We start from the raw sequence: 27,813 nt of genomic DNA on the forward strand, positions 1-27,813 counted from the left end.
GGGAGCCAGACCCAGCCATGCCCATCCAGGCTGGAGAGAAGGCGTGGGCCAGGGGAGAAGAGCCACACAGGTGTTTGCTCTGAATATGTGCCCGGGGAAGTCCGCCCGCCGGCCCACCCGCTCACTCTCCCTTGGCTCATTGGCTCAGAAAGCTCCACCCCGAAGAGGAGTGAGGAACAAAAGCTGCCTCTGGGAGGCCCTCAGGCACACAGACAAGCCCAGGGACCAGAGAGTGGCTGCTAGACCCAAGAAAGGTGAGGACCCAATCGGGCAGGAGAGGGGGCTGGGAAGCAGGGACCAGGTGGGCTGAGGAACCTCGTGAACTCAGGCTGCAGGCTGGGCTCCTGGGAGGAAGAAAGAGGACAGAGGATCCCTGGAGAAACCCCAGGGAAGCCCCAAGGAGGGGAGGGGACATCCTGCCAGACCAAAGGGAGGACAGAGGACCAGAGAAGAGACAAAGAAAAGGAGGGACCAGGAAGAGAGAGTTTCTGCTCAGTTCAGCAAACATCTATTGTGTGTTCACGGGGCCAGGCCTGGTGCTGAGTCCTGGGGGAACAGATGATCCAGGCGTAGAGGCTGCCCTCCAGACGCTGACAGTCTGGTGCAGGAGACAGGTAAACAGACTATTTGAACACCAGTGATCCATTCTGCCATGAGAGATAGAGGAGGGTATTCAGAAAATGTCCCAGGGTGAGAAGCTTTGAAGATGGTGAGGTCTGAGTCAGGGATGGGGTGGGGGGGCTGGGGCAGGAGAGAGAACCTGATGGCTCTCCAGATAAGGGGGTGTGGAGGACAGAGCACATCGGACAGAGGCCCAACCAGGAATAATGGGAGACCTGGCTGCCAATCAGAGAAGACAGGTGTCCCTGAGAAAAAGTACATGATCAGGGGTGGACCGAGCCAGAATCCTGCCTTTGTCCCTTTCCCAGGCCCTCCCTAAAGCCGAAATGGTTGGAATTCCAGAGGAACCCACTGTGGTCAGGACAGTCAGCGCTCGCATGGGTGCAGGGAAGGGGAGGCGCATGGGGCCAAACCGCCACAGCTCCAAAGAGCCTATTTAGTGTGGGAGGAAATGTCCGGGCTGGGGATGCCCTGGGCCTCTCAGTGAGGATGGTTATCACTCAGGGGTTCTTCAAAGAGGCCAATGTGACCACACCCAGCACAGGGCCTGGCTCATGTTGGTGCTCATTAGAAGCTGGAAGATAATGATACACACCCCTCATCCCCTGCCCCTGTCGAGCCCCAGCAGCTGGCAGGAGGGCAAATCATCCAACCTGTACCTTCTTCCTGTTTCTGTAGAAGTCATGCTATCCACAGAAACTTGGGGTCACAGAAGTCGGCAGGCACATCCATGGAAGATGATTACCTTTCACGTTTATCCATTACCCTGTAGAATAAAACATCCCCTGATTTTGGAGCTGGAAGATGGGAGTTCAAGACCAGCTCCACCATTTCCAGCAGGGGGAGGCCTTGGGTAGGTGGCTGTCTAGGCCTTAGTTTACCCACTGCCCCCCCCCCCTCCATGAAATGGGGATAACAGCCATCCCTACCCCCCCCCCCCACCACCACCAAGTCATTGCAGGTGAGGACGTGATGACAAGGTGGTTCTGAAAGGGTTTTGCCAATCGCACCTTCAATAAAGGGCACCCATTTCCAGGCTCTCCCAGGCCTCGTGGCCCCCACTCTGGAGTGGGCACTTGCGGTGTAGACCATCCACGTGAGGAAGCAAGGACACAGTCGGCATGAACTGGGCGTCCCTGCAGGGCCTCCTGAGCGGGGTCAACAAGTACTCCACCGCGCTAGGCCGCATCTGGCTGTCGGTGGTGTTCATCTTCCGCGTGCTGGTGTACGTGGTGGCCGCGGAGGAGGTGTGGGACGACGAGCAGAAGGACTTCGTCTGCAACACCAAGCAGCCAGGCTGCCCCAACGTCTGCTACGACGAGTTCTTCCCTGTGTCCCACGTGCGCCTCTGGGCCCTGCAGCTCATCCTGGTCACCTGCCCGTCGCTGCTCGTGGTCATGCACGTCGCCTACCGCCAGGAGCGGGAGCGGAAGCACCGCCTGAAGCACGGCCCCAACGCCCCGTCCCTGTACGACAACCCCAGCAAGAAGCGGGGCGGGCTCTGGTGGACGTACTTGCTGAGTCTCGTTTTCAAGGCTGCCGTCGACTCTGCCTTCCTCTACATCTTCCACCGCCTCTACCAGGACTACGACATGCCCCGGGTGGTGGCCTGCTCCGAGTCCCCTTGCCCCCACACTGTGGACTGCTACATCTCCCGACCCACGGAGAAGAAGGTCTTCACCTACTTCATGGTGGCCACAGCTGTGATCTGCATCCTGCTCAACCTCAGTGAGGTCGTCTACCTGGTGGGCAAGAGGTGCCTGGAGACCTTCAGCCCGAAGCGCCAGCGGTCTCCGCGCCGGGATCACCTGCCCGATACGTGCCCCCCATATGTCCTCTCCCAGAGAGAGCACCCCCAAGATGGGAACTCTGTCCTAATGAAGGCCGGGTCGGCCACGTTGGATGCAGGTGGGTTTCCATAACCTGTGAGGTTGGTGGCTGGGACCACCGGGTCCATGGTCTGTTCCCTAAGGCCACCGCAGGGCAGTGGCCTCTTTTCTGCAGCAGGGCAGGTGAGGAAGATGGTTGTGGGGCTCAGGAAGCACCCCCATGGGCCAGTGCTGGAGAGCAGCTTGGTCTCTAGGTCCTGAGCCCCGGGGGAGGGAGGTTGATGGCTGGTGGGGATTTTGTATATGGCAATGGGGTATGTCAAAACCTTAATAAATGTGATTTTCCCAGTATTTTGTAGACCAGGTGGGGAGTGGCGGGTAGAAGTGTCAGGGGGGTTCACCATGGACCTCAGAGAGGAGCCACAACCACTCAGTGGGTGCCTGCACCCCAGAACCTCAGATCCAAGGTCATCGATGCATCACACACACACACACCACCACACCACACACACTCACACGCACCGCACAACATATGCCACACATACACACACAGAGTGTGCCCCCAGGACGTGGTAGGAATGCCAAGAGGTGGCTCCAGGGGTCTCTGGACTCTGCAACCAGCCTTGGTCTGCAACCAGCTGGCCAAGGCAGGAGGAGTGGGATCCCAGGAGACCCTGGGCCCAGCACAGGTCAGTTCTCAGTGGGAGCCCCTGCAGTGAATGTGCATGGTTCAGGAGGCCTCGGCCCCTCCCCCATTCCAGCCTCCCTTACCCTGCCCATCACACTCCTCAGAGAGAGAGTCTCCCTGAGGGTATCAGGGGAAGGCTGGGAGGGAGGGGAAGGTGCTGAGAGTGAGCCCAGGGTGGGGAGTCTGTAGAGATATCCCCACAGGCCACGGACCTATTGAGAACATCAGAGCTACAGGTTCCGTCCCGGAGCCTCCAGTCTGAGGAAATCCCCCTCTCTTCACCAGACACACATTTCCTCATCCTCCCACCCCCATCCCCACCACTCAGACCTTGACCCCTCCCCAAATCACACCTCCAGTATGGACCTGCCTCAGAGCCAGAGCCCCCACCAACAGCCCAGGGGAACAACCCTCCGGGAGGCCCCCAGGCCTCCTCCAGTCAGCAGCTCCCATGCTGACCACACCTACCGTCCTCACACATCACCGACTCCCTGACCATGAATGGCACCCCAGCCACCCAGTTGTCCCAGCCAGGAGCTGGCCTGACACCCTCATGCCCTCCCCGTCTCCCAGCCTCTCACACCCCACAAGCCAGCGCCAGTGCAGTTCATCCTGCTAACTCCAACCCTAAATGTCTCTTGAATCTGTCCTTCCTTTCCCACCACCCTTCCACCATGGGGACAGAGTAGTCCTGCTATATATGAACCTGACTCTGGCATTCTTCCTGCTTTAAAAATTCTTCCACTACTACCACAACCCTCCATTGCCCTCAACCTGACCCCTGCTGGCCTCCCCAGTGTCACCCCTGCTTCCTCCCCCCTTGTTCCCACCAATAATACCAAAGGGCTTATGGGTCCCCAACCAGACACATCATGCTGTGTCATGCCTCATGCCTTCGCATATGTGTTCCTTCTGCCTGGAATACCCTTCCAATCTCCCCTGGGATGCTTCCTTGAACCCCACGGTTCAAAACCTTAAACCTAGCCTGTGCCTTTGCCTTTGCCCATCAGTCTGTGAGCCCTTCACGGGCAGGACGCTGACTCACCCAGGTCCCCAGCTACCTTTAATAAATGTTTGGTAAATGAGTAAATGGGCTATGAGCTGCCTGGCGGAAGAGACCTGTCTTGTTTATCTGAATCCTTCACCACACCTAGCCCAGGAAGCACAGATAAGTGTCCTCTCATTTGCTTATAGATTCCATTATTGTTGCTGTTTTAATTAAATCTAGCCTAAAGATTTCATTTATAGTTAAGGAAACTGGCCTGGAGAGGGGCCACCTAGCTGGGCTGTGTCTCTAGTGGTCCATAGAGAGCCTCTGTGCCCCACGCCCAATTACGGGACAAGATCAGGAGTCACTTCTTAGGTCAGGGTCCCTAGAAACAGAACCAACAGCAAGAATTTGTTTGCATGTGGTGGAAGGAGCAAGAGAAGCAGGCTAGGGAGGGGAGCAAACTGAGCTGGGTATGGGCTCAAGGAAACGGCCTTGGCCGGATCCCTGTGGGGTGAGGGGCCTTTGGATCATAAATCCCATCTCTGAGTTGTCCCAGCGAGAAAGGGCATCAAGCTTTGGAACTCCCATACCAGTCAGTCATTGGCTTCAGGCAACCCCATGGGCAGCAGGGCTGACAGGAAGGGGTAGGAGGTTCCTATTCAATCAAGGTCAATTCTCCAGGGACAGCTAGAAGCCATGAGTGCCCTATATTCACAGCAGCTGGGGAATGGTTGTCCCCCAGCAAAGGGGACATGGGCAGGGCACCAAAACCATCCACTGAACTCCTGCCTCCAGGAAATAAGGGTGGCTCTACCTCCAATCCAGACCAGAGCTGTGGCCACCCGATCCCAGAAAGCAGGCTGATGCTCTCAACCAGTTCAGAACTAGGTGACCCCATGCTTCTCAGACCAGCCCCCACCAGCCATAACCATATCCCTCTGAGATTCCAGATTCCCCATTCCAGTTTCTGCCAGCATATGGTGAGTGCATCCTGGGACCTGACTACTCCTGTGGCAGCCCTGTTCATAGGTACTGTTCTCGGAGATCCCAAGTCCTGAGCCAGTGACCCAGAGAGTGGTGGAACACCATCTGAGCCGCTAGCCATGGAACTTTTTTTCTCAGTCCTGCCCACACCCTCAAGGCCCCCCCACAGCCCTCACTACCACTCTCAGACCTTCCCATCTCCCCCTTCTTGAACTCCCTTCGCTCAGCTCAGGCCCCTGCCATCTGTCTCTTCTGCCTTCTGCCCCACCCCCATTGCTGCCACCTCATTGCTTCTAGCTCATTGAAGACTCGAGGATACAAGTCAGGGTCTTTGGGTATTCTCTCATGGCCCAGGGCTGCCGGAAACATCTGGGCGTCACTGTGTCCTTTTCGTTCCATGCCCTCGGTGTCTCTCATGACCTCCTCCTCTGTTCCATTTAGCTACCCACTCACAGGACCACACCCCAGACTTTGTCTTCACCCAGTACTACTCCACCTCTAGAATCTCCCACTTGATTCAAGCCAACAAATATTTATTGTTCACTTTTACGTGACAAGCCCCACGCTAGGTGCCAAGGATCAGACACAGTCCCTAATCTCGTGGAGGTTATATCCCATGAAGAGAACAGCTCTTAGCATCCTGGAGTGCACAGGGTGCTGAGGGGAGGGGGGAGGGAGGAGGGGGAAGGGGATCCAACATCCAGGGATTCAGGAAAGGCTTCCCTGAGACTTCTGAAGCTCACACCTAAAGAAAGAAGAGGATTTTGCCAAGCAGAGCAAGGAGGGGATGCCAGGTGAAGGGAAAACATGAGAAAGGCATGGAGGGAAGAGCAAGGACAGGGTGACCAGGACAGGAAGTAACCCAGAAGGGCTGGAGCCCAGTGAGGGGGCTGGCAGTAAGAGTCAGGCCCAAGTAGGCAAGGCTACATCATGCAGAGGTTTCATGGTAAAGCCCTGTTAAGGATTTTGGACTTCATCCTCAGGACAATGAAAAGTCACTGGAGAGACTCAGCACAGAGGTGAGATGATCTCATGTGCAGTGTCTTTGGTTAATGTGCAGAAGGGCCAAGGCAGGGCTACTTACTTGGAAAATGATGCAATAGTCCAAGTGACAAACAACAATGGCCTCAACAAGGGTGTGTGCATTGGGGATATAAAGAAGTTGCTGGATTTAAGGAAGATTTACGAGATAGAATCAGATCAATTGGGTGATTTGAGTGGGTGTGCGGATCAGGGAGAGAGGAACCATAGTGACGCCCAGGTTTCTTCTCAGGGTGGTGGTGCCATTTCCCCAGGGGAGAGGCAGGTTTGAGGGACATAGTGATAACTTCAGTTGCAGACACATTGAGTTGGGGAGACAAATAAGATATCTTGGTTATCTCCTCTTGTTCCTGGACCAGCTTAGCCCCTGGATCACCTTCTCTCTCTCTAAGGCTCTGCGTATTACCATTTCTGGTGACCACATCTAACACCTACCTCGCCATGCTTTGACTTCCTTGTTCCCCTCCATCTTTAGTCACCCACATATGTCTTGTCTTAACAAGAGCTGCATCATCTCCTAGCTCACCCACTCTGCTTCCCGCTCCAGCGCTCCCTCTGCCACATCTACTGTTTCACCATCCATCATCAGCCCCTTTATGTCCTCCCTCCCCTCTTTTCCCAGCTTAGACTCTGTGGGCCCCTCATAGATGTGTCCTGCTCTCCCTTGCCATTGCCTGCTGCTATAGTCACTCACCAGGCAAGACAAACCCCAGTTAAAACCAGCTCTCCATGTGGCACCCATTCCAGAGCACCTGGAGAATAACATAACTGCACTGACTGGTTTCAGTGGAAACTTCTGAGTACAAAGCTCCGGTGGGCACTCAGCACCTCAGGCAAGTCTACATTTTCCTAAAACTTTAACCCTAGTCTCCGAGATGACTATATCATACCTTCTCCTCTTGCCCCCTTTTGCCTAAACCTCCTCAGCTGACAGGCAAGCATTATGCGCCCCTTCACTCTGCCTTCTCCCTTGTGACACGGATGAGCGCCCCTGCTCCTGATACCCCCTCCTCTTGGACACTGGACCCCTCACCTCTCACCCCTCTGGACTGTGCTCCACAGCTATTGCCTCACAATTCTGTAAAAATGCTATAACGTTGTCCTCTCTCTTTCTGTCATTCCCTCTTGACATCACATCCTTCTCCAGCTACCACCCCCTTTGCAAAAAACAAAACTCTCTAAAGGTGGTCTATACTTGCTGTCTCCACCTCCTCATCACATTTACTCATTCTAGTCAGGACTGTTCTTCCCAAGTTTACCAATGGCCAACAAGCTGCCAAATCCAGTGGTTGGTTCTTCAATCTCATCTTACTCCCCCAGCAACATACGGCCACTGAGAGCTCCCTCCTCAAACACCATCTTCCTTTGGCTGCCAGGAAGCACCCTGTCCTGGCTTTCCTCCCACCACATTGAGGGGCCCTCCTTGATCTCCACCGATGCTTCTTCTTCCTCTTGCTGGCCTCTAAATGCAGGGTGCCTTAGGGCCCAGTTCTCTACCCTCTTTCCCCTCTGTGATCTTGTCCAGTACCATCTATAAAAACCATCTATAAACCGATGGCTCCCACATTTATATGTTCCCACCTAACCACTCCCATGAGTGTTGGACTCATATATCCAACACTTCCTTTCAGTCATCCAAAACAGAACTCCTGATCCTACTAACAGAGAACAGATTTATGTTCTCTCCCAGTCTTCCCACCTTGGAAGAGAAGATCCCCACTCACCCAGCTGCTGAGTTCAAAAACCTACATGCCTCTTTCTTCACAATTATATCCACACCATTAGCAAGTCACATTCATATAATTCTAAGTTCAAAGTCCATTCCCTTCAGACCGTCTCCAAGTGCTTCCATCCCAGGCCAAGCCATCTCACTGAACATCTGGATACCTGCAGCAACTGGCCCCCTCCTCTCTTACTCCTCTGCTGTTCCTTCTGCACGTGACAGCCTGAGAGGTATTTCAACCAAGATCAGTCAAGTCACCCCCTTGCTTAAAACCCTCCGAGTGGCTTCCATAATGGCCATAAAAATGAAAATTAACCATTCTTGGGGCATCTGGGTGGCTCAGTCAGTTGAGCATCCGACTTCGGCTCAGGTCATGATCTCATGGTTCATGAGATCAAGCCCCACATCAGGCTCTGTGCTGACAGGGCAGAGCCTGCTTGAAATTCTCTCTCTCTCTCTCTCTCTCTCTCTCTCTCTCTCTCTCTCTCCCTCTCTCTCTCTCTCTCTCTCTCTCTCTCTCTCAAAAATAAATAAATAAACATTAAAAAAAAGATTTTGTTCCAAAATTATCCCCCAGGTAGGAAGGATTTGTTTTATATCCAAGTCCTTACCAAGTCTCTCACATTGTGGGGCATGCTCTCAATTACTGCATTTTGAAAAACAGAATGCTCTTTGGGGGAAACTCATTAGCCTGAAATAACCCCAATCAATGAAGTCTTGGATATCCACAGAGGTCACTGGGGGTCACTGGGTAGAATCAGAAAAAATGGAGGCAAAGACATTTCACACAGATTCCATCATTACTCCCAGTGGTATGACCTTCCAATTGCAAATATTTTCTTCCTAGGCAAGCCCTTAAAAAAACAAAACAAAACCACATTAAGAACAATAAAAAAAAGTAGTTGTGTTAAGGAGATGACATATACACACCTACCAGATGATTTTTTTTTAAGTCATACAACCTAATATTACGCAACCGGGTTTTGTGGAGAGAATAAAGTTCTCGGTATCATTCACAGACTTAAAAAGCACTATTTCACAAATAACTTGGACAAAAATAAAGTTTGTGTGTTTTGTAAAGGTTAATGATATAAAACAAAACTCTAATGACTATTAACCCAGGTGTTACAGAAAAATGTTCAAAGTTTAAAGAAAATTGCTTCATAAACTATTCAGGGGAGAAAAAAATAATAGGTTTACTACATTGTTCTATATAATGTGATTTTTTAATTTTTTTTTAACGTTTATTGATTTTTGAAACAGAGAGAGACAGAGCATGAACGGGGGAGGGGCAGAGAGTGGCAGACACAGAATCTGAAACAGGCTCCAGGCTCCGAACTGTCAGCACAGGGCCCAATGTGGGGCTCGAACTCACGGACCGCGAGATTATGACCTGAGCCGAAGTCGGATGCTTAACCGACTGAGCCACCCAGCCGCCCCTATAATGTGATTTTAAAAACAGGTTGCAAACTCTAGAGAATATTATGCTAAGTGAAATAAGTCAGAGAAAGACAAATACCATATATATGATTTCACTCATGTGGAACTTAAGAAACAAAACAAATGAACATAGTGGTAGGGGGGCAGGAAAAGAGAGACAAATCAAAAAACAGACTCTTAACTATAGAGAACAAACTGATGGTTACCAGAGGGGAGCGGGGTCCAGAAATAGGAGAAATAAGTGATGGGGATTAAGAAATGCACTTGTGCGGGGCGCCTGGGTGGCGCAGTCGGTTAAGCGTCCGACTTCAGCCAGGTCACGATCTCGCGGTCCGTGAGTTCGAGCCCCACGTCAGGCTCTGGGCTGATGGCTCGGAGCCTGGAGCCTGTTTCCGATTCTGTGTCTCCCTCTCTCTCTGCCCCTCCCCTGTTCATGCTCTGTCTCTCTCTGTCCCAAAAATAAATAAAAATTAAAAAAAAAAAGAAATGCACTTGTGGGGCGCCTGGGTGGCTCAGTCGGTTGAGCGTCTGACCACGGCTCAGGTCATGATCTTGCGGTTTGTGAGTTCAAGCCCCACGTGGGGCTCTGTGCTGACAGCTCGGAGCCTGGAGCCTGCTTTGGATTCTGTGTCTCCGTCTCTCTCTCTGCCCCTCCCCCACTTGTGCTCTGTCTCTCTCTATCAAAAATAAAATAAAAATGTAAAAAAAAAAATTAAGAAATGCACTTGTGATGAGCACCAGGTATTATATGAAAGTGTTAAATCACTAAAATCTATACCTTGAAACTAGAATCACACTCTATGTTAGCTAACTAGGATTTAAATGAAAACTTGGAAAGACAAAAATATATAGGTAGCAAATTAAGTTAAGTAAATTATTATTTTGGTCACACTAAAAAGTTTATGTGTCCATATAAGCCCCCAACTTTTTAGAGGGTCCCCTCACTGGGAATATAGAGGGTTGCTTTTGTTTTTTTAATGTTCATTTTGAGAGAGAGAGAGAGAGAGAGTGCAAGCAGAGAAGGGGCAGAGAGAGAGGGAGACAGAATCCCAAGCAGGCTCTGCCTTGTCAGCACAGAGCCCAATGCGGGGCTCAATCCCATGAACCGTGAGATCATAACCTGAGCTGAAACCAAGAGTCAAAGGTTTAACCAACTGAGCCACCCAGGAGACCCTAGGGGGTTGCTTTTTACTTGGAGTTATCATATATCTGGGCTTATGGTAGGTGGTAACTCAAGCTGTGAAGGTGGCTAATACTGTACAGAGCCTGAGGGGGGAGAAACGAGAAGATGTCCTAGGATGGAGGCTTAGAGGCCAAAGAGAAGGGGGGAAAGCCAGCAAAGGGGACTGCAGGGTAAATTGATATCATAGAAGCCAAGGAAGTATGATGTCACAGAGGAGGAAGGTGATGTCACAGAAGCCAAGAGATGATTGTTCTAAAGAAGTTTGTAGAACTTCTAGAAGAGGAGTCTCTAGAGAAAAAGAAATGATCATCAGGGCCAAACATTGCCTTGGGTCAAATTAGATAAAGACTGAGAAGTGTTCATTCAATTAACATAGATGGTCACTGGTACCCATGGCAGGAGCCCATCTGTAGAGAATGGGGTACCCACCTGGTACCCATCTGTAGAAAATGGGGTGAGGAAACCAGGTCCCAGTGAAGTGAGGGGACAGTGAGGGCCAAGTAAATGGAGATAGCAACCATGAACAACTGGTTGGAAAATGGTGGCTGGGAGAAGAAAAGAAAATGAAAGGGTGTTCGTTGCAAAAGGATGGGAGCAGTCAATTTTTTCCTTTTGTTACGGTTTAAGAGACTTGGGAATATTTAAATAATGATGAAATGAATCCAGTACACAAGAAAGGAGGTCAAGGTCCCCCTAGAGCCAGAGGGAATGGGATGCAGAGCCCAGATGGAGGCACATCGGCTACTGTAACAGGAGGGAAGGAAGAAGTGGGGAGACAGGTGCAGGTCACCCCCGTCTCTTACCACAGCCTCCCCACCGCCCTCTCGCTTAGCTCCTCCCTCAACATCTGTCCATGTTTATTCAACAGATCGACAGGGGACCTGAGAGGCACCTCCAGACCTGACCCCATGACCTCCCAATCTGCTAGCCCCTCCTACATTCACTTCCTTCTGAATCTAGCCTAGGATTGGGATCCAGAGTCTCTCGCACCACCTCACATGAGAGCTCTTCGACTGGTGTCTGTCCTCCCCTCTAGACTGCAGTCTCTCTAAGAGCCAGAACAGTACCCATCTGGTTTGTCAGTGTATCCTCAGGCCCTGCATCATGCCTGGCATACAGTAAAAGGGTAAGAAGTATTTGCTGATACAGTAAAAGGGTAATAATGAGATAATGACTGGAATGAACTGCTGTCCTACCAATATCCCCATCGTCCCTCTGTCCCTCCTATCTAGCAGGACTCCAGGCCCAGATCAGTCCAACAGTGCTTTCCCATGGTTGCACCCTGTGCTGGGCTCTGCTCCAGTGAACCCAACAGCCAACCAGAGTGAGGTCACTGCAAATCCGTGTTCTCCTGCCCCACCTGACAGCCCTCGTTCTTCCCTGCTTTGGTCTGTCTGCTGTCATTCATGGTGGCGTTTGGCCTTCTCAGCCTTCTCCACTCCCCTCGAACCCTCTAGCCAGTTCTATCGTATCTTTATCCCACGTCTCAGAGAAAGCAAAAGCTATCCAAGAATGCTCTCCTGTTGACTGCCACCAGACCAGTCGCCCTCCCTCCTTTCCCCCAGCACAGTAAAAGGGGTGAGCCCACTCCCGTTAACGCTTTAAAACCCCCACCCCCACACCCTATGCCGAGGACTCCTCTCTCCCACCCCCTCCTGCCTTCCTGTTTCTTCAACCTCTAGCTCTCTCCTGGCTCTCCTGGCACTTAAGCAGGCTCACACCTCTCCCATCCAAAAATCAAAACAAAACCCTTCCTTGACCCCATGTCTCCCACAAGCATCTCCTTATCTCTCTCTTGGCTTTTCCAACTGTGCATCCTAAAACAGGTCTACACTCACCATCCTGACTTCCTCATCTCCCACTCCCTCCCACCAGCTATGATCAGTCTCTGCTCCATCACCCCACTCAAACCACCCTGCCCTTGCCAAGGGCACCTAAGATTCCTTTGTCACCAAGTCCAGTGAGCACTACCATTCCTTGAGCCAGGAGCCATTTAACAGGGTAAACAGCCCTCCCTCATTGTACCTCTTCCCGTATCATAGACACCTTGTACGTTCTGTCCACCTGGCCCTTCTCCAAGGGGGAGCTAAAGGCGACTGCCAGGCGTGCCACCGGGCCTCTCGACTTCAGGGTGGATGTGTGTTCCAGGTGGGACCACTCGGTGTTCTTCCCCAGATTATTTGAGTCTTTCCTAAGGGAAACTTGGGAAAGTGTGAGCTCAGAGCCCATGACCATGAGCAAAACCATGTGCAAAAACCCATCAACACATGGAGAGAAGCCAACGGTCAGAGAGGAGCAGAGGTGAGGCCAGCTGGAGAGGCTCTAGACACAGCCAGACGTGGCTCTACTGAGTGCTTCTGGGGCTCCAATACATCCCTCCCCTCCTCGTGTTTCTACAAAGCAATCAAGTGCCCAAACTAATTCAAGTCAGATTTCTGTCATTTGCAAGCAAGAGCACTGACTAATACACTCAGGCTTCTTCAGTTTTCCTGATGCTCCAGTCATACCCCCTCAATCTCCTTCAACATCCCCCGTTGGGGTGGTCCTTGGGGCTCTTCCCAAGCTGTTTGCTCCCCTCAGGCTCCACTCCCTCCCTGAGTGAGCTCCCCCTTTATCATGTCCTTCATCACCATCTGGACACTGCTGACTCCAAATCTGTATCTGCTTACAGATTATTTCCTCATCTCCTATTTTTCCCTCATAGTCCTCATTTTTCTTAATATTTCTATTGTGATAAGATATACGTGAAACTTCCATTCTAACCATTTTTAACCACACAATTCAGTAGAGTTAATTTCATTAATAACATACAACCATCACCACTATTTCCAGAACTTTCTAATTACCCCTAACAGGGGCACCTGGATGGCTTAGGTAGTTAAGCGTCTGACTCTTGATTTCAGCTCAGATCATGATCTTACCATTTGTGAGACTGAGCCCTGTGTCAGACTCTGTGCCAACAGCATGGAGCCTGCTTGGGATTCTCTCTCTCTCTCTCTCTCTCTCTCTCTCTCTCCCCCTCCCCTGCTTACATGTATATGTGTGCTCTAAATAAATAAATAAACTTTAATTCTCCCTAACAAAAACTCTGTACTCACTAAATAATAACCCCCACTCACTCCTCCACCCAGCCCTTGGTAGCCTCTAACGACTACTGTCTATGGATTTACCTATTCTAGACATCCAGAGATCATACAATATTTGTCCTTTTGTGTCTGGCTTATTTCAGTTGGCATATTGTCCTCAAGATTCATCCATACTGAAGCATGTATCAGACATGACTCCTTCGTATGGCTGAATAATACTCTACTGTATGGACATACCACCTTTTTGTTTGTCCGTTCTTCCTTTTGATGGACATTTGGGTTGTTCCCAGCATTTGTCTTGGCTATTGTGAATGGTGCTGCTATGACCACCCATATCTGAATCTGAGTCCCTCTTTTCAGCTCTTCTTGGCCTTTACCTAGGTGTGGACTTGCTGGGTCATATGGTCATCCTGCATTCTTTTGGAGGCACTGCCGATCTGTCTTCCACAGCAGCTGCACCATTTTCACACTGGCACCAGCAGTGCATGAGGGCTCCCCTTGTTCTTCTCTTTCCTGTCCCTGTCCCATGCATCCAGATACCTCTTGCACATCCACACACGTGTGTTCCACGGATTTGGATGCAGAGGAAAATTTGGTTGTGTGAACAACCAGTGCTGAGCCACACCCCACCCCTGAGGATCTGGGATGGGCTGTGTTGGGCATGAAGTGAGGCTCAGGGTTGGAGTGACACTGTCTGATGCTCACCTGAATCACAAAAATGGGGGGTTTACAAGTCATGTCTGAACACTCTCATGGCCTTGTCAAGATGACTGCACTGGAATATCATCAAACACACCTGTCATTTAGCCAGCTCCAGATACAATGAGCCTATCATTTTTTTTTTTTTTTTTTTTTTTTTCTGCTTCTCCCAACCTGCTTTCTGTCTTGTGCTTCCCAGCTTGGCCAATGGCAAACCATCTACTCAGGTGCCTATGTCAGGACCTCCCCAGTTCGTAGAAACAGCAAGTTCAGGAACCACAGCCCTGCAGCCCAGTCCCAGTCTAGGCTCTACTTCCTGAGGCCCAGGGCCTATCACCTCCTCAACCCAGAATCAAGGCTCCAGAAGCTCCCACACTGCAGGTGGCAGGCTGATTTCAGGCATCTGGCACACATCTCACCCCAGGCTGGCTTCATCAGCCCACACCTTTGCAGCTCAAAGGACAGCCCAAGCAAAGACTCCTTCCTCATCCAGAAGGAGAGCAGAGGCTGGGTGAAGACAGACAAACTCAGACAGACAGACAGCCCACCTGCCCCTTAAGTACCAGGTGTTTGAGCCTAGTAGCAGGAAGGAGGGGAAAGAGATGAGGCTTAATCAGTGAGGGCTTCCTGGAGGAGGCAGGTGGCCAGGGAAGGGACTTCTAGAGGATAGGTAGCTGGGACGCTAAGCTAAAAGGAAACTGGTGAGGGGCGCCTGGGTGGCTCAGTCGGTTGGACATCTGACTCTTGATCTCAGCTCAGGTCATGATCTTGGAGTTGTGATTTCAGGCCCTGCATTGGGCTCTGCACTGGGTGTGAAGCTTACTTTTAAAAAAAATTGAAGAAGGGAACTGATCAAATACCTGCTCTGTGCTGGCCTGGGATGGGGGTTTATTGTGTGCATGTATTTACTCGTTTGGCAAGTACTTTGTCTACAAAGTGCCAAGCACCATTTTAGGCACTGAGGATACACCAGTGGACACAACAGACCAAAAAAAAATAGCTGTCCTCACAGCTTCTAGTGATGGGAGAGACAATTAACAAGAAGAATATGCAAAATATAAAATATGTGATGTGATCATAGTTGCTAAGGAGAAAATTTAAGCAGGAGAGAGAGTGTGGGGAGGGAAAGGTCAGTTCTAGATGGGGAGGCCAGGGAAGGCAAGGCAGTACCCGGCACAGAGAAAAGCAAGCACGCAGGCCCTGAGGCTGGAAAGACCCTATGCAGACCCATGCACAGCAAAGAAGTCAACAGGCCTGGCAGCAAGAGAGCTGAGGGCCGTGGAAAACAAGGCCAGAGTCCTCAGGTGAGGCCTGAGAAGGACCACCTCACACAGGCCATCCTGATGCCCCTGGCTGTCACTCTCAGTGAGCAGGAAGCCTGAGCAGCGCTTTAGGGAAAAGAGGGGGCACAATCCCCTTGGTGGCTGCGTCAGCAATGGATAAATGGGGGCAAGGACAAAGCAGGGCAATCCGTTATGAGGCTACCGCAATAATCCAGGAAAGAAACAAGCCGTGGGTTTGATGTTACCAGGATAACCTTAACAGAATCTGTGAGAAGCGACCAGACTTTGAAAATATTTTGAGAGTAGCACCAAGATGATTCTGTGGCACTGAACATGGGGTATGAATAAAAGGAATCAACAATGACTCTTAAGTTTGGGGCCTTAACAAGTAGATGAGTAACATTGCCATTTACTGGAAGAGTAAGTAAGAAGGATGGAGAGGGATGTAAGGAGCAGGTTGCCGGGTAAAACACAGGACAGCCAGCTAAATTTTAATTTCAAAAAAAGAATAGATAAGTGTCGTTTAGTATAAGGAAGTCCCGTGTACAATCTAAAATTCAATTTTAACTGAGCACGTGATTCGGGGTATGGTTTTACTTAAGGGGGGGGGGGTGCGTTTACTTGTTTGCTTTGTCCCTAAATCTGACAATCCTACTAAAGGAAGGAGTTAGATCGGGGACAAGGTGAGTCTGCGATACTTACTAGACACTGATAGGAGAGGTGGACGGGCGGCTACGCACATGAGCCCAGGGTTCAGGGGGCTGGTCTGGCTGGAGATAAATAAGTATCTAGGAGTTGTCAGCCTAATTCTGATATTTTAAGCCCTGAGACTGAATGGCACCACCAGGAGAAGGAGTGGGGCCAGAGGAGAGAAGGAGCCTAGGACTGAGCCCCAGGGCACCTCAATACTTCAACGTCAAGGAGATCTGGAGGACCCAGCAAAGGAGACGGAGAAAGAAAAACCAGAAAGGAAAAAAAGTCAGGAGAGTGTGACATCCTAGGGACCAAATTCCTGCTGGGAATGCAGAGCCTTAGCTGTGGGAAGCCGGGCAAGAGGGTTCAGGTGGAATGTGATGAACCAGGGACTGGTTAGAGTGACTTCAAGAGGGGACAGAGGGAACAAATGGAGATGATGCATCAAGACGACTCTTTTGAGGAGTTTTACTACAGAGGAATGGAAAGAAACGAGGCAGATGCTGGAAGAAGGGAGTGAGGGAGGTGTGTTTGTTTTTTAAGACAAAGGACTACCAGCACATTTATTGTAAAGGGAAAGATCCAGTAAAGAGCAGAAGGGAGAAGATGGAGGAGAAAGAAAGGAGGGAGGTCCGGGGCGGGTGAGAAGGGGTGGGATTCAGGACACATGTGGAATCTTGAAGCTTGCCGGCAACTCAGAAAAGCCAGGCGTTACCTCTATTTGACGATAAAAGCTGTGTGGGCAGAAGTTCCAAGTAAGTCCCCGTGTCTTGGAAGGAAAGCAGTATTCTAGCCTGGATCCTGGGACATCTCTTCCTTCCTACCCACAGCCCCAGGCATGCTGCAGCACGGCTGGAAAGCCCCCATTCTTCCACCTGACCTGCTTCCTAGCTGGTTCTGCCTGCCCCACTCTGCTCAAGGGAAGAAAGAGCCCCTGCCGCACATACACAAATGCAAGGAAACCCTCAGCCAGAGAGGGAAGCCCCTACCTGAGGCCTGGGCAGAGTTTCAGACACTGGGGGAGGCCTGGAACAAAACCAGCCCCTGCCAAGGCCTGGGCCAGAAGAAGTACAGTGCCAGGCTTAGGGCCTGCCACCCCCAGAGAACAGGTGTAGACCCTGAAGGGAGTGTGGGTGGCTGGGGCAGCTTCCAAGCCCTGCTACAACACAGTCTTGCCCTGAGGCAGGGGGCTGGCCTACATGGCCTCCCACACCTTCCCCTGCTCAGGGAGCAGGACTTGGAAGTGGGACGACAGGGCCTCACAGCCTCTTTCTGGGATGGGGACTTGTCCAGATCCCTCCAGAAAAAGCAGAGGCCGGTTGTTGGAGACACTGCCTGATGTCAGGAGGGAGGGGGCAGCATCTGGCAAGGTCCGAATGATAAGGAGCTCGGCAATAAAATCACCTGGTCACCAGAGCAGAATAACCTGACCACACACAAAGACCCTGCCACACGCCACCACCTCACAGACAACCACACATGCACACTACCTCACAAAAGCCTCCCAGCCACCTCTGCAATCATACCCGTTCACAACCACACCACCAACCATACACCCATATTCCCCACACCCCCCCCCTTAACACACAGCTACCCAATCGCACTTACCAGACAGACAGTCCCCACACATAACTTTCTGTGCACCCAGCATTTACTTTGCAAACAATAACTGAGTGCACTCTGGAGAAGCAGCAGGAGTGCTACTGGCAAGCCCGCTGCCCTCTTAGAATGTCAGGGAACGTTCTGAAGCGACACTGCTGAGGAAGTGGATGAGGTGACTTCAGATGGGGTGCCCAGGGAATACCTCTTTCAGAAGGTGATGAGTGAAAAGCAGTCCGGGCAGAGGGCCAGGCGTCCATGCAAAGGCCAGGAGGCTGGACTGACTGTGGTGTGTTTGTGGAGCAGAATGAAAGCCGGGGTGACTGGAGAAGAGTGACCAAGGAGATGTGGGATAGGAGACAAAGCAGGACCAGGTCGTTTGGTGCTTTGTAGTCCAATGTCAGGAGAGTGGGTGTTAGTATAAAAGTAATGGTAAGTCACTGCGAGGTTTTCATAGGTGAGTGACATCTGATTTACATGATGAAAGCATTACCTTAGCTAGGAGAAACCATGGGAGGAAAACTTTTTCAGTTCCCAGAGTAGGGAAGGCATTTCTAATTATGACCAAACCCAGAAACCAAAAAGATAAGATGGATACATGTGACTGCATAAAAAGTATGTTAATTCTGTATGGCAAAAATTCCATATTCAAAGTCAAAAATACAAGTGTGTAACCAGGGACGGTATCTTTTTTATTCGTATCATAGACAGAGGGCTTACTGCTTTAATATATAAAGAGCCCCTAAGAAATCAATAACTTAAAAGGCAACCATCCACTAGAAAAAGGGCAAAGGCAGGAGCACCTGGGTGGCTCAGTTGGCTAACCATCTGACTCTTGATTTTGGCTCAGGTCATGATCTCCCAGTTCATGAGATCAAGCCCCGCATTGGGCTGTGCGCTGACAGTGTCAGCCAGCTTGGGATTCTCTCCCCGCCCCCCTCCGCCCTCTCTCTCTCAAAATAAATAAACATTAAAAAAAAAAAAAAAAAGAAAAATGGGCAAAGGCAAAGGACAGTTCACAGAAAAACAAACAAAATGGATGTTAAGTATATCAAATGATGCTCATCCTCAATCATAATAAGAGAAATGCAAAATAGAAGTATAATGAGATACCACTGGCAAAGATCATACAGTTTGATAATGCTCTACACTAGCAAGGACACAGGGACGCAAGCACTCACGTCTGGTGGCAGCATAAACTGATACATCTACGGAGAGGATTTGGCATTATCTATAAAAATTAAAAAATGAGCATACAACTTTACCCCAAAAATTCCACTTCTAGGAATGTATCCTATGGACCTAATTTTAAAATGTGTTAAATGATGTTTGTCCAAGCATATTTATTGCAATGGTGTTTATAATAGAAAGTAGGAAATATATGATTGGAAGCAGCCTTACGCTTCATCAGTATGTGACTGATTAAATACATGATAGTACACATACTATTTAGCTGTTCTATGCACAGAACCATGTGCATAGCATACCCACATTGGGTAAATGTCAAAAGGAGAGTATCTATATAGTCAAAGATGCATAGCTGATCTCAGGAAGGAGAAACAAGTAACTGGAAACCTGGTGGTCATGTGAGCAGCTCTGGTCACATAATCTGGGGTTCGGGGAGAAGTCAGGAGTAGCACCACAAGTGTGGGGACTCCTCAGTGCTGGATAGTATTGAAAGCCCCCAGACTGGATGAGTTCACCCGGGAGAGAAGAGGCTAGAGCCTGGGACATGCCCACCCTGGACACCAGCATGTGGCCTCCAAGGTGCAAGAAAACTGGGAGTGTGGTGTCAAGGAAACCCAGGGAAGAAAGCGTTCTGAGAAGGAGGCAGTGGTCACCCGCTGTGTCAGGTGCTTCTGTAGGTCCAGGAGGGTGGGGATGGAGACACGACTGTTGGATTTAGCATCATGGAAATCCGTGGTGACCTTGACAGGGCTGCCTTTGTGACACAGTACCGGGATGGAAACGTTGTTCAAATGGGTTGAAGAACAACTAGGAGGGAAGGAAGTGGGGAGCAGGTTTGCTCTGAGATGCTGGAGAGCAACAGGCCGCAGGGAGCAGATGGCAGAGTCATGGACCCTCACAGGACGCTCTCATGTTCACACATCCCCCAACACTGGCACATACACAGAAGCACCGAGACCACCGGGCATGGGGTCTCAACAGTGATGTTCAGGGGCCATGACCCAGTGAGTAAAAGACGGCCTCTGCCCTGTGGCTTTGCCCCATCCAGAAACCACAAGGCTGAGACCTCCAGAGCTGGCTCTGCTGCTTAGCATCTGTATGACCCTGGGTAAGTCACCTAACCTCTCTGTACCTCAGTGGGAAGGGTCACACCTTCCTCCCCACTGTGAGGATGAAATAAAGTCTGCCAGCCATGCCTGGCGCAAAGATGTCTCTGAACACGCAATGCAGGGTTAGTCTCTATCGAAATGAGTAGTCGGTAGGGTGACCGTGTAATGGATCTTCCCAGGTTTGGGGGCACTCTTGAGAGTAAGGGGAGGATGCGAATTACACTGGACCACAGGTGGCAAACCCGTACAGTCCTGGGGAAATCCCATGTACAGTCACCCTTGTGTTAACCACACCACCTCTATGTCTCCATCTCTATGGAGACAGCGAGGGCTCAGCCCCAAGGTGACTAAGACCCCAGGGCTCCCAGGGAGGCCAGAAACGCTGGGGTTTCTCCAACAAGGCTGGGAAAGCTCCTTGTCACAGCACACTAATAAATAAGACAAAGCCTCTTTGTACCCAGAGCCGAGCCCAGCTGCAGGCCCGCCTCCTTCCGCAGTCTCTAGGGCAAGGGCGCTCTCGCCCCAACATCCGACTCCCTCGCACAGAATCCGCCCCTTGTCCTAACTCCAGGCGACCACCTCTGCCCTCACCCCTGGACAAAGGATCCCCCCATCTCCTTTCCAGGCACAGGACTCGCTGTGTCCTTTCCAATGTGGACGCAGAGTCTGCTCCCCACCTTGGAGGCCACAGAGCCTGAGCCAGGCACCGCCGTGGAGGCTCATCGTGCCAAGAGAGCAGACCCCTAGAGTGCCCCCAAGCAGGGTCCCGGCCGGGCGCCGGGCAGGAACAGAGACCCGCAGGGCGCGGGCACAGTCGCCGTGGCAACGCGTGTGGGCGAGTCATGATTGCAGGCTGTCCCGGGCCACGGCACTTAACAGTTTAGAGTGCCTCCCGCCCCTGATCTCATTGGAGCCTTTGCAACAGCCCTGCCCATGGCCACCGATGCCCCCATTTCCCACATGAAGAAACCGAGGCTCGGAGCAGCGACGAGCCCCTCAGAAGGCCGCCCCGGCAGCGGGTGGCAGCAGGACTAGACGCGGACCCCTTGCGGCCGAGCCGGCCCCCAGGCTCCTCCCCGGCCCTCCCTCCTCCGCGCCGCCCCCCTCGCTGAGCCCGCCGCCGCCGCGCGCCTGGCCTCCACTGCAGAGCCCGGTTCCCGCCCCTCCGCCGCCGCGCGGGGCTCCCGGACGCGGGCTCCCGGTGAGTGTGCGGGTGGGGTGGCGGGACTCGAGCGCTCCCGGGCGACCCCCAGCGGCGGGGACGGCTGAGGAGGGGGGGCGAAGGAAGGGAGGTGGTGGAAGGGTCTCCCCCAACACCCCCAGTGCCCTCTCGCCCCTCGATTCTGGGCGAGGTGGGGGCTCTAGGGGGCTTGGAAGGTTCTGAGACACCCCCCTCCCACGTCCGCAAGCTCCCGAGCTGCCCCGGATGAAAGGAAAGTGGGTGAGGGGAGTGGGGAGAGACTGCAGTGGCATTATAGAGTGTGGCGACAGTTGGGCAAAGTTTGGTCCCGGGCTGGGAAAAAGAGGATGGCTGGGGGGTGAGGGTGGGGGGGAGTGTTGGTGGCCGGCTGGGGTAATCAGAACTGGCTCCACCTGTCCCAGTTCTGAGCTTGGAGGGAAATTCTTTGCAGATGAGTGGAGTCCCTGGGGTGTGTTGGGCGGGACTGGACAGACAGGACCGGAAGGTGGAAGGTGGGGACCCAGAAGGGGGCTGCACCCAGGTGGGTGTCGGGTGACAGGGCCCCTCTCCTCGGGAAGGCTGGCAGACTGGGCTCCAACCACCACTTCAGTCTTTTTGAGCTCCCACCAGGTGAGTGGCAGGCTGGGGAGGGAGTGATCTTAAGATTCTTACAACAGCTCAAGAAAGTAGGAATTCTTTCCCTTTAGAGATAAGGAACGGAGGTCAAACTATTAAGGGATTCTTGGAAGTCACCTGGCTAGTAAGGGGCACAGCTGAGGCTGGAATCCAGATGTGACTCCATGCTCAGTGCACGTTTCTCTGCTTGTCCCCATAAGGCCAGGTCTCAGAGGAGCACGTGGGGGAGAAGAGGGTCTGCAGGGATGGGGTCTTCTGCAGTCACACCCTGCTGTTGGCGATTCCCGGAGAAGAGGCATCAGAAGAGCTGAGGTGTTGAGAAGCAAATGTGCCTTCTCCCTCTGGCCAGAGCTGGGAAGTCCTTCCCCCAAGCTACCTTATCCAGATTGTTCTGCAGGCTACCTACCTGCCCCCACCTCACAGCCCTTGCCTCCAAGCTGCCTCTCTGAGAAGTCAGCATGCATTTCTTTATCACCCAGCACTTACTGAGTACCTACTGTGTGCCAAACACTAGGCACTAAATATAACTCAGTAAGCAAAACAGCACTGATATTCTAGCGGGGGAGACAGACAATAAATAAGAACCAAAAAATAACAAATACTTTAATTTCAAATGGTGATTAAATTCGAGGAGGAAAATAAAGGAGACAGGAGCAGAGTGACTGGGAGGGCAGGGCTCCCAGACCCAGGGTAATCTGGGGAGTCCTCAGCGATGAGAAGGACCCAGCCATGCAAGGTTCTGGAGAAAGAGCATTCCTGGCAGCAGGAATAATTGCAGAGTCCCCAACTCTCCCCATGTGGCTGGAGCAGGGAGAGGCAGGGTGAGAATGTAGGAGAGGAGGGCAAGAATGTAAAATCTGGGGTTTCATCCTAAGCGTAATGTGAAGCTAGTAGAAAGTTTTAAACAAGGGAGTGACACGGTCCAAGTTAGTAGATTCTAGGGGCCCAGGAACAGATGCCGAAAGGCCAGCGAGGAGGCCCTGGCAATAATACCAGCAAGAGTGATGGTGGTTTGGAGCAAGGTGGTAGCAGTAGAGGGGTGAGAGGGGCCCTGCAAGATTTGGACCCACAGGCATCATGCATGCTCAGAGGGGCATCGTGTGCTCCAGGAGCGCCCACATGTGCACACAGGCCCACACATGCACATGGAGACACATGTTCCCACACCCGTGGCAGCAGGCAGACACTAGATGTACTCAGGCAGACCCACCCATCCACACCCTCTGAGTCATCCCAGGACTGGGAGGAAGATGGGTGGTTCTGGGGCCTGAACAAAGTATGTCTCCCCACCACGGAGCCCGGGCATCCAGCATGGCTGGGGTGGTTGGGGCTCCCCCAGGCTCTGGCACAGGGAGAGGGATTGTCTCTAGATTTTCCCTGGATCTGGTGTGCCAGGAGCCAAACCACCTACCATCCCCCACTCACCCCCAATCTGAGTTGTTCTCCCAACATCACCACCTACTGACTGGGAGACCTTGAGGAGGTTATTTCTCCTCTCTGAACCTCAGTTTCCCCTCTGCAGAATGGGCTTGCCAGGGAGCAAGAAGATCCTCTGCCCTTCTACCTGGACTACAGTCCTGCTAGCTGGACTAAGAATGAAATTAGAGACAGATAAACAAGAGAAAATCTAATTTAATTTCATGTGAATGGGGAATCCACATGGATGTGGAAATTCCAAAGACAGGTAAAAGGAGGTATATATGCCCTCCTGAAGTAAAGAGAAGGGAATAGGGGTCTGGGACTTCAAAGGGAAGAAATACAATTGACCAAGGATGAAAATGAGTAAATATTTGGTAAACAAAGGTTTGCTGGGCCACTCAGAAACAATGGGATGTAGAGGACTTTGATCAAACAGGCCTTGCTAGGCTCCTCTCTGTCTACCCTCCTTAGTTTGTATAACAATGTAGTTATCTCCGGTGATGGCTCTCTTCCTGGAGCAGGTCCTCTATCTGAATACTTCTAGGCAGTTGAAGGAGAGATAAAGAGCTTTTCCTGAATCTGATGAGCTTTGATTGCTTTTAACTCAAAATCATCTGCATGCCAAAGTGGCCTATCTTGGGGCGGCCTTACTTGGCCCCTACAGGCTCATGACCCCACCCTCACAAGATGGTAGCAAGGAATCAGTGAAGTAAGTTGCAAGAACCTGGTCTGGGACAGGCATCCAGCAGAGGAGGGGTAGGAGGTGGTGGAGAGCACAGCCTGCCCCCCCACACCCCCACACTGACAGCCTGGCCTGGAATCCAACTGCAGTTCTAAATGAGTGATTTGGCCTCTCTAGATTTCACAATGAGTGGCCAGCATTTATTGAGCACTTACTATGTGTTAAGTGCTTTGCAACGGTTATCTTCATCTGTAAATGAGAAGCATAATAGTATCTACCTCATGGGGTCATTATAAGGACTAAAGGAGATAGTGTTGCACAGCTTTTAGCTCCTCGGCTGACCCATAGTAAATGCTCAATAAATGGTCATTGTTATTATCAGCAAATGCACATTCCCTTCCTTCATGCATACAAGCTCTGTGACTTTTGGCAGGTTACTTAGCCTCTCTCTAGGCCTGTATTCTGCCCGTAGCCTGGGAGGAATAATAGTCCTGATCTCAAAGGGTCATTGGCTGATCAAACGCATCTATCCACATAAAGACCCCAGAACAGTGCCTGATACACGGTAAATGCTCACATCAAATGTTACCTATGCGGAGCACCTGGGTGGCTCAGTCGGTTGAGCATCCGACTTCAGCTCAGGTGGTGATCTCGCGATTCCTGGGTTCACACCCCCCCATCAGGCTCACTGCTGTCAGCCTGTCAAGACAGAGCCCGCTTCGGATCCTCTGTCCCCCTCTCTCTATCCCTCCCCTGCTTGCAGTCTCTCAAAAATAAAAATGAAAAAATACATAAATATATACATATATATGTGTGTATATATGTATATATATACACACATATATATAACAAAATAACATATATATGTAACAAAATAAAAAATTAAAATAATAAAAAAATTTTAAATGTCACCCATACATTAAACATGGACTTTTCCCTTGCATGCCGTCAGGTGGGCACGGCCCCCGGCACGCCCGCCAAGCACCATGGACTGGAAGACGCTGCAGGCCCTCCTGAGCGGCGTGAACAAGTACTCCACGGCATTTGGGCGCATCTGGCTGTCGGTGGTGTTCGTCTTCCGCGTGCTGGTGTACGTCGTGGCCGCGGAGCGCGTGTGGGGGGACGAGCAGAAGGACTTCGACTGTAACACCAAGCAGCCCGGCTGCACCAACGTCTGCTACGACAACTTCTTCCCCATTTCCAACATCCGCCTCTGGGCCCTGCAGCTAATCTTCGTCACGTGCCCTTCGCTGCTGGTCATCCTGCACGTGGCCTACCGGGAGGAGCGCGAGCGCCGGCACCGCCAGAAGCACGGGGACCAGTGCGCCAAGCTGTACGCCAACGCGGGCAAGAAGCACGGCGGCCTGTGGTGGACCTACTTGTTCAGCCTCATTTTCAAGCTCCTTATCGAATTCCTCTTCCTCTACGTGCTGCACACGCTCTGGCATGGCTTTGGCATGCCACGCCTGGTGCAGTGTGCCAACGTGGCGCCCTGCCCCAACGTCGTGGACTGCTACATCGCGCGGCCCACCGAGAAGAAGGTCTTCACCTACTTCATGGTGGGTGCCTCTGCCGTCTGCATCGTGCTCACCATCTGCGAGATCTGCTACCTCATCTTCCACAGGGTCCTGCGAGGCATAGCCAGGAACAAGCCCCCGAAGGGCCACAGCCTCCCATCCTCCACCAGCCGGGCCTCCACCTGCCGCTGCCACCACAAGCTGGTGGAGGCTGGGGAACTGGGCTCCGACTCTGGCGACGACAAGAGACACGCGTCTGCACCCAGCATGACCCCCATCTGACCACAGGCTGGGGAGCGACGCTGGAGCTGCCAGTGGGGACAGATGGGCAGTACTGCACGGGGGGAGGGGTCCTACAGGTGCTGGGTGCCCCCACTTTGAATTCGCTAATCTATCCCGTTTCATTTTTGGCAGATTTTTTGAGCACTGGGCACTGTGCTGTCTACCCAGGTATAAGTCACACCCCAGAACTAGCGCCAGTCCTTGGGGGAGACAGACATCGAAACAAACAAATCAATGACTGAGTGCGAGGGGACCCCCAGGAGGCTCCCAGCAGAGCTTCCGCCTAACCCAGGAGGGAATGATCAGGAGAGACTACCCTGAGTACAAAATGTTTGAGAGAGGTGAGAAGGGCTTCCTAGATGAGAAAGCGGCAGGTGTTTGCAGGTGAGATGTTTGCCCTGGTTTGGAAGCACTGGATCAAAGGGAATTTCATTCCCTTGGGAGAAGCACCCAGGTTCTGGGCTGGAAAGGAAGTAGTCTCTAAGCAGTGGGAGGTCCAAAGTCCTGAGGGTGAGCTTGTGAAGGGGAGGAGGAGATGGCTCTGTGACGCCACCTGCTGCTCGAGATACTCAGGTGTCCTCCTGGTCCCCACTGTCCTCAGGGGAAGCCCCCTTTCGCCCAGTTCTGCTCCTCCCAGGCTCAGACAGCTTTTCTGCCGTCTTCTTGCCACAAACGTGCTCAACCTAGTGCCAGCCTCTCAGACTCTGCTGCCAGAGACTCAAGGTAGATGTTCCTTGAAATCAATAAAGGCTGTGTTTTATACAGGTTGGCTCCATCCTCTGTTCTGTACTCCCACCCACAAGACCCTGAGGGCAGGGAAGGTAGCCCTCAGGAGGGCTGTACGTCTGGGGGTGAAGGCAGACTGGGGCTGGGGTTGATCTGGGTGGGGATGTGGGTGGAACCTACTGGTATATATGTTGTGATTGTAAGTGTGGTCACAAGAGGACGCTGTGCTCCCTCTGCAACAGCGCTTCCCGCGTTTCTAGTGAGAACACTGCTCTGAGCACACACACAATCATTGTTCTCCCCATAGATAAACCACACTCCCTCCTCCTTTATAACCCAATCACCACCATCAACAATCCACGTCCCCACCCTGTGTACACAAATCTCTGTTATTCATATTCTCCTTATAATATGCCACAACAGGATGGTTGTCTCCTCTAAAGGTGGGAGTCCCAGCCTCACTCAAGCATTATTCAGCAGCTCCTTCCATCTGCCCTGAGCATCGTTGGCTCACCGGGGCCCTGGCAGGAGGTGGAGACTGCATAGGAGAACAGGAGCTGAACTCAAACAGCTCTGAGTCAGGGGAGACAGTAACATACTCGTCTCCTGCAGTAACCAACAGTTGGGGTGGTTAACAGCCGCCCCCCCCCCCCACCCCACGCCCCAGTACTGTGTGGTGACCTGCAATTTAGGGGACACCAACATTCAAGCCAGACTGGAATGGAAAGCAAAAGGGGGTGCAAGGCTCCACTAATGAGAGACACATTTAGTGGCCATCAAAGCCAAGGCCAGGGGCCAGAAATCTAGGAGCAGTGAACCAAGAGCCAATGCAGGCAAGGAGGGGGCAGATCACTATGTCCACAGAACAGGCTGTGGTTCACCTTTGCTCTTTCGTGTGGCTATTAGTGGGGTGGGTAAGCCAACCAAGCTTAAAGGGCCCAGGGTTGGGCTGACACCCACCCCTCACAGTCTGAATCATAGCTTAACCACTTCATGACCACAGTCACCACGCTGCACCTTGGGCAAGCTTTCAGAACGGCAGTCTTGCCATCATTACAATGTGAATTGCACCAGTCAGGGTCCCAGCAAAAAACGGATGGCACATTCAAACCCAGTAACTTTAAAGAGTTTCCTTGAGGGATATTTTTTCATGTTTATTTATTTTGAGAGAGAGAGAGCCGGTGCGTATGCACATGAACACGTGCACAAGTTGG

General features: G+C 51.8%; 2 protein-coding genes across 4 annotated transcripts; both read left to right on the top strand.

The window, feature by feature from the left end:
• Positions 1–103: 103 nt before the first annotated feature.
• On the top strand, positions 104–8,359 carry GJB4 (gap junction protein beta 4). Its single transcript, XM_015070253.3, has 2 exons — positions 104–254; positions 1,658–8,359. Exon 2 carries the CDS (start codon positions 1,743–1,745, stop codon positions 2,541–2,543), a length of 801 nt encoding a protein of 266 aa, XP_014925739.2. The 5' UTR covers positions 104–254; positions 1,658–1,742; the 3' UTR covers positions 2,544–8,359.
• On the top strand, positions 2,401–26,625 carry GJB3 (gap junction protein beta 3). Of its 3 annotated transcripts, none has more exons than XM_027059733.2 (2): positions 2,401–2,529; positions 25,027–26,625. In XM_027059733.2, the coding sequence occupies exon 2, from the start codon at positions 25,061–25,063 to the stop codon at positions 25,871–25,873; it is 813 nt and encodes a 270-aa protein (XP_026915534.1). In that variant the 5' UTR covers positions 2,401–2,529; positions 25,027–25,060; the 3' UTR covers positions 25,874–26,625. The 3 variants fall into 3 exon arrangements, with proteins under 3 accessions (XP_026915534.1, XP_026915533.1, XP_014925774.2); XM_027059732.2 differs by lacking the exon at positions 2,401–2,529 and adding an exon at positions 14,165–21,358; XM_015070288.3 differs by lacking the exon at positions 2,401–2,529 and adding an exon at positions 21,773–21,967.
• The last annotated feature ends 1,188 nt before the right edge of the window (positions 26,626–27,813 follow it).

This window comes from Acinonyx jubatus, chromosome C1 (assembly GCF_027475565.1).
Source record: "Acinonyx jubatus isolate Ajub_Pintada_27869175 chromosome C1, VMU_Ajub_asm_v1.0, whole genome shotgun sequence".
Classification (NCBI taxonomy): Eukaryota; Metazoa; Chordata; class Mammalia; order Carnivora; family Felidae; genus Acinonyx; species Acinonyx jubatus.

What these genes read in the sequence shown, in the direction of transcription:
- GJB4 (XM_015070253.3), top strand. Translation starts at nt 1,743, where the DNA reads ATGAACTGGGCGTCCCTGCAGGGCCTCCTGAGCGGGGTCAACAAGTAC.
- GJB3 (XM_027059733.2), top strand. Translation starts at nt 25,061, where the DNA reads ATGGACTGGAAGACGCTGCAGGCCCTCCTGAGCGGCGTGAACAAGTAC.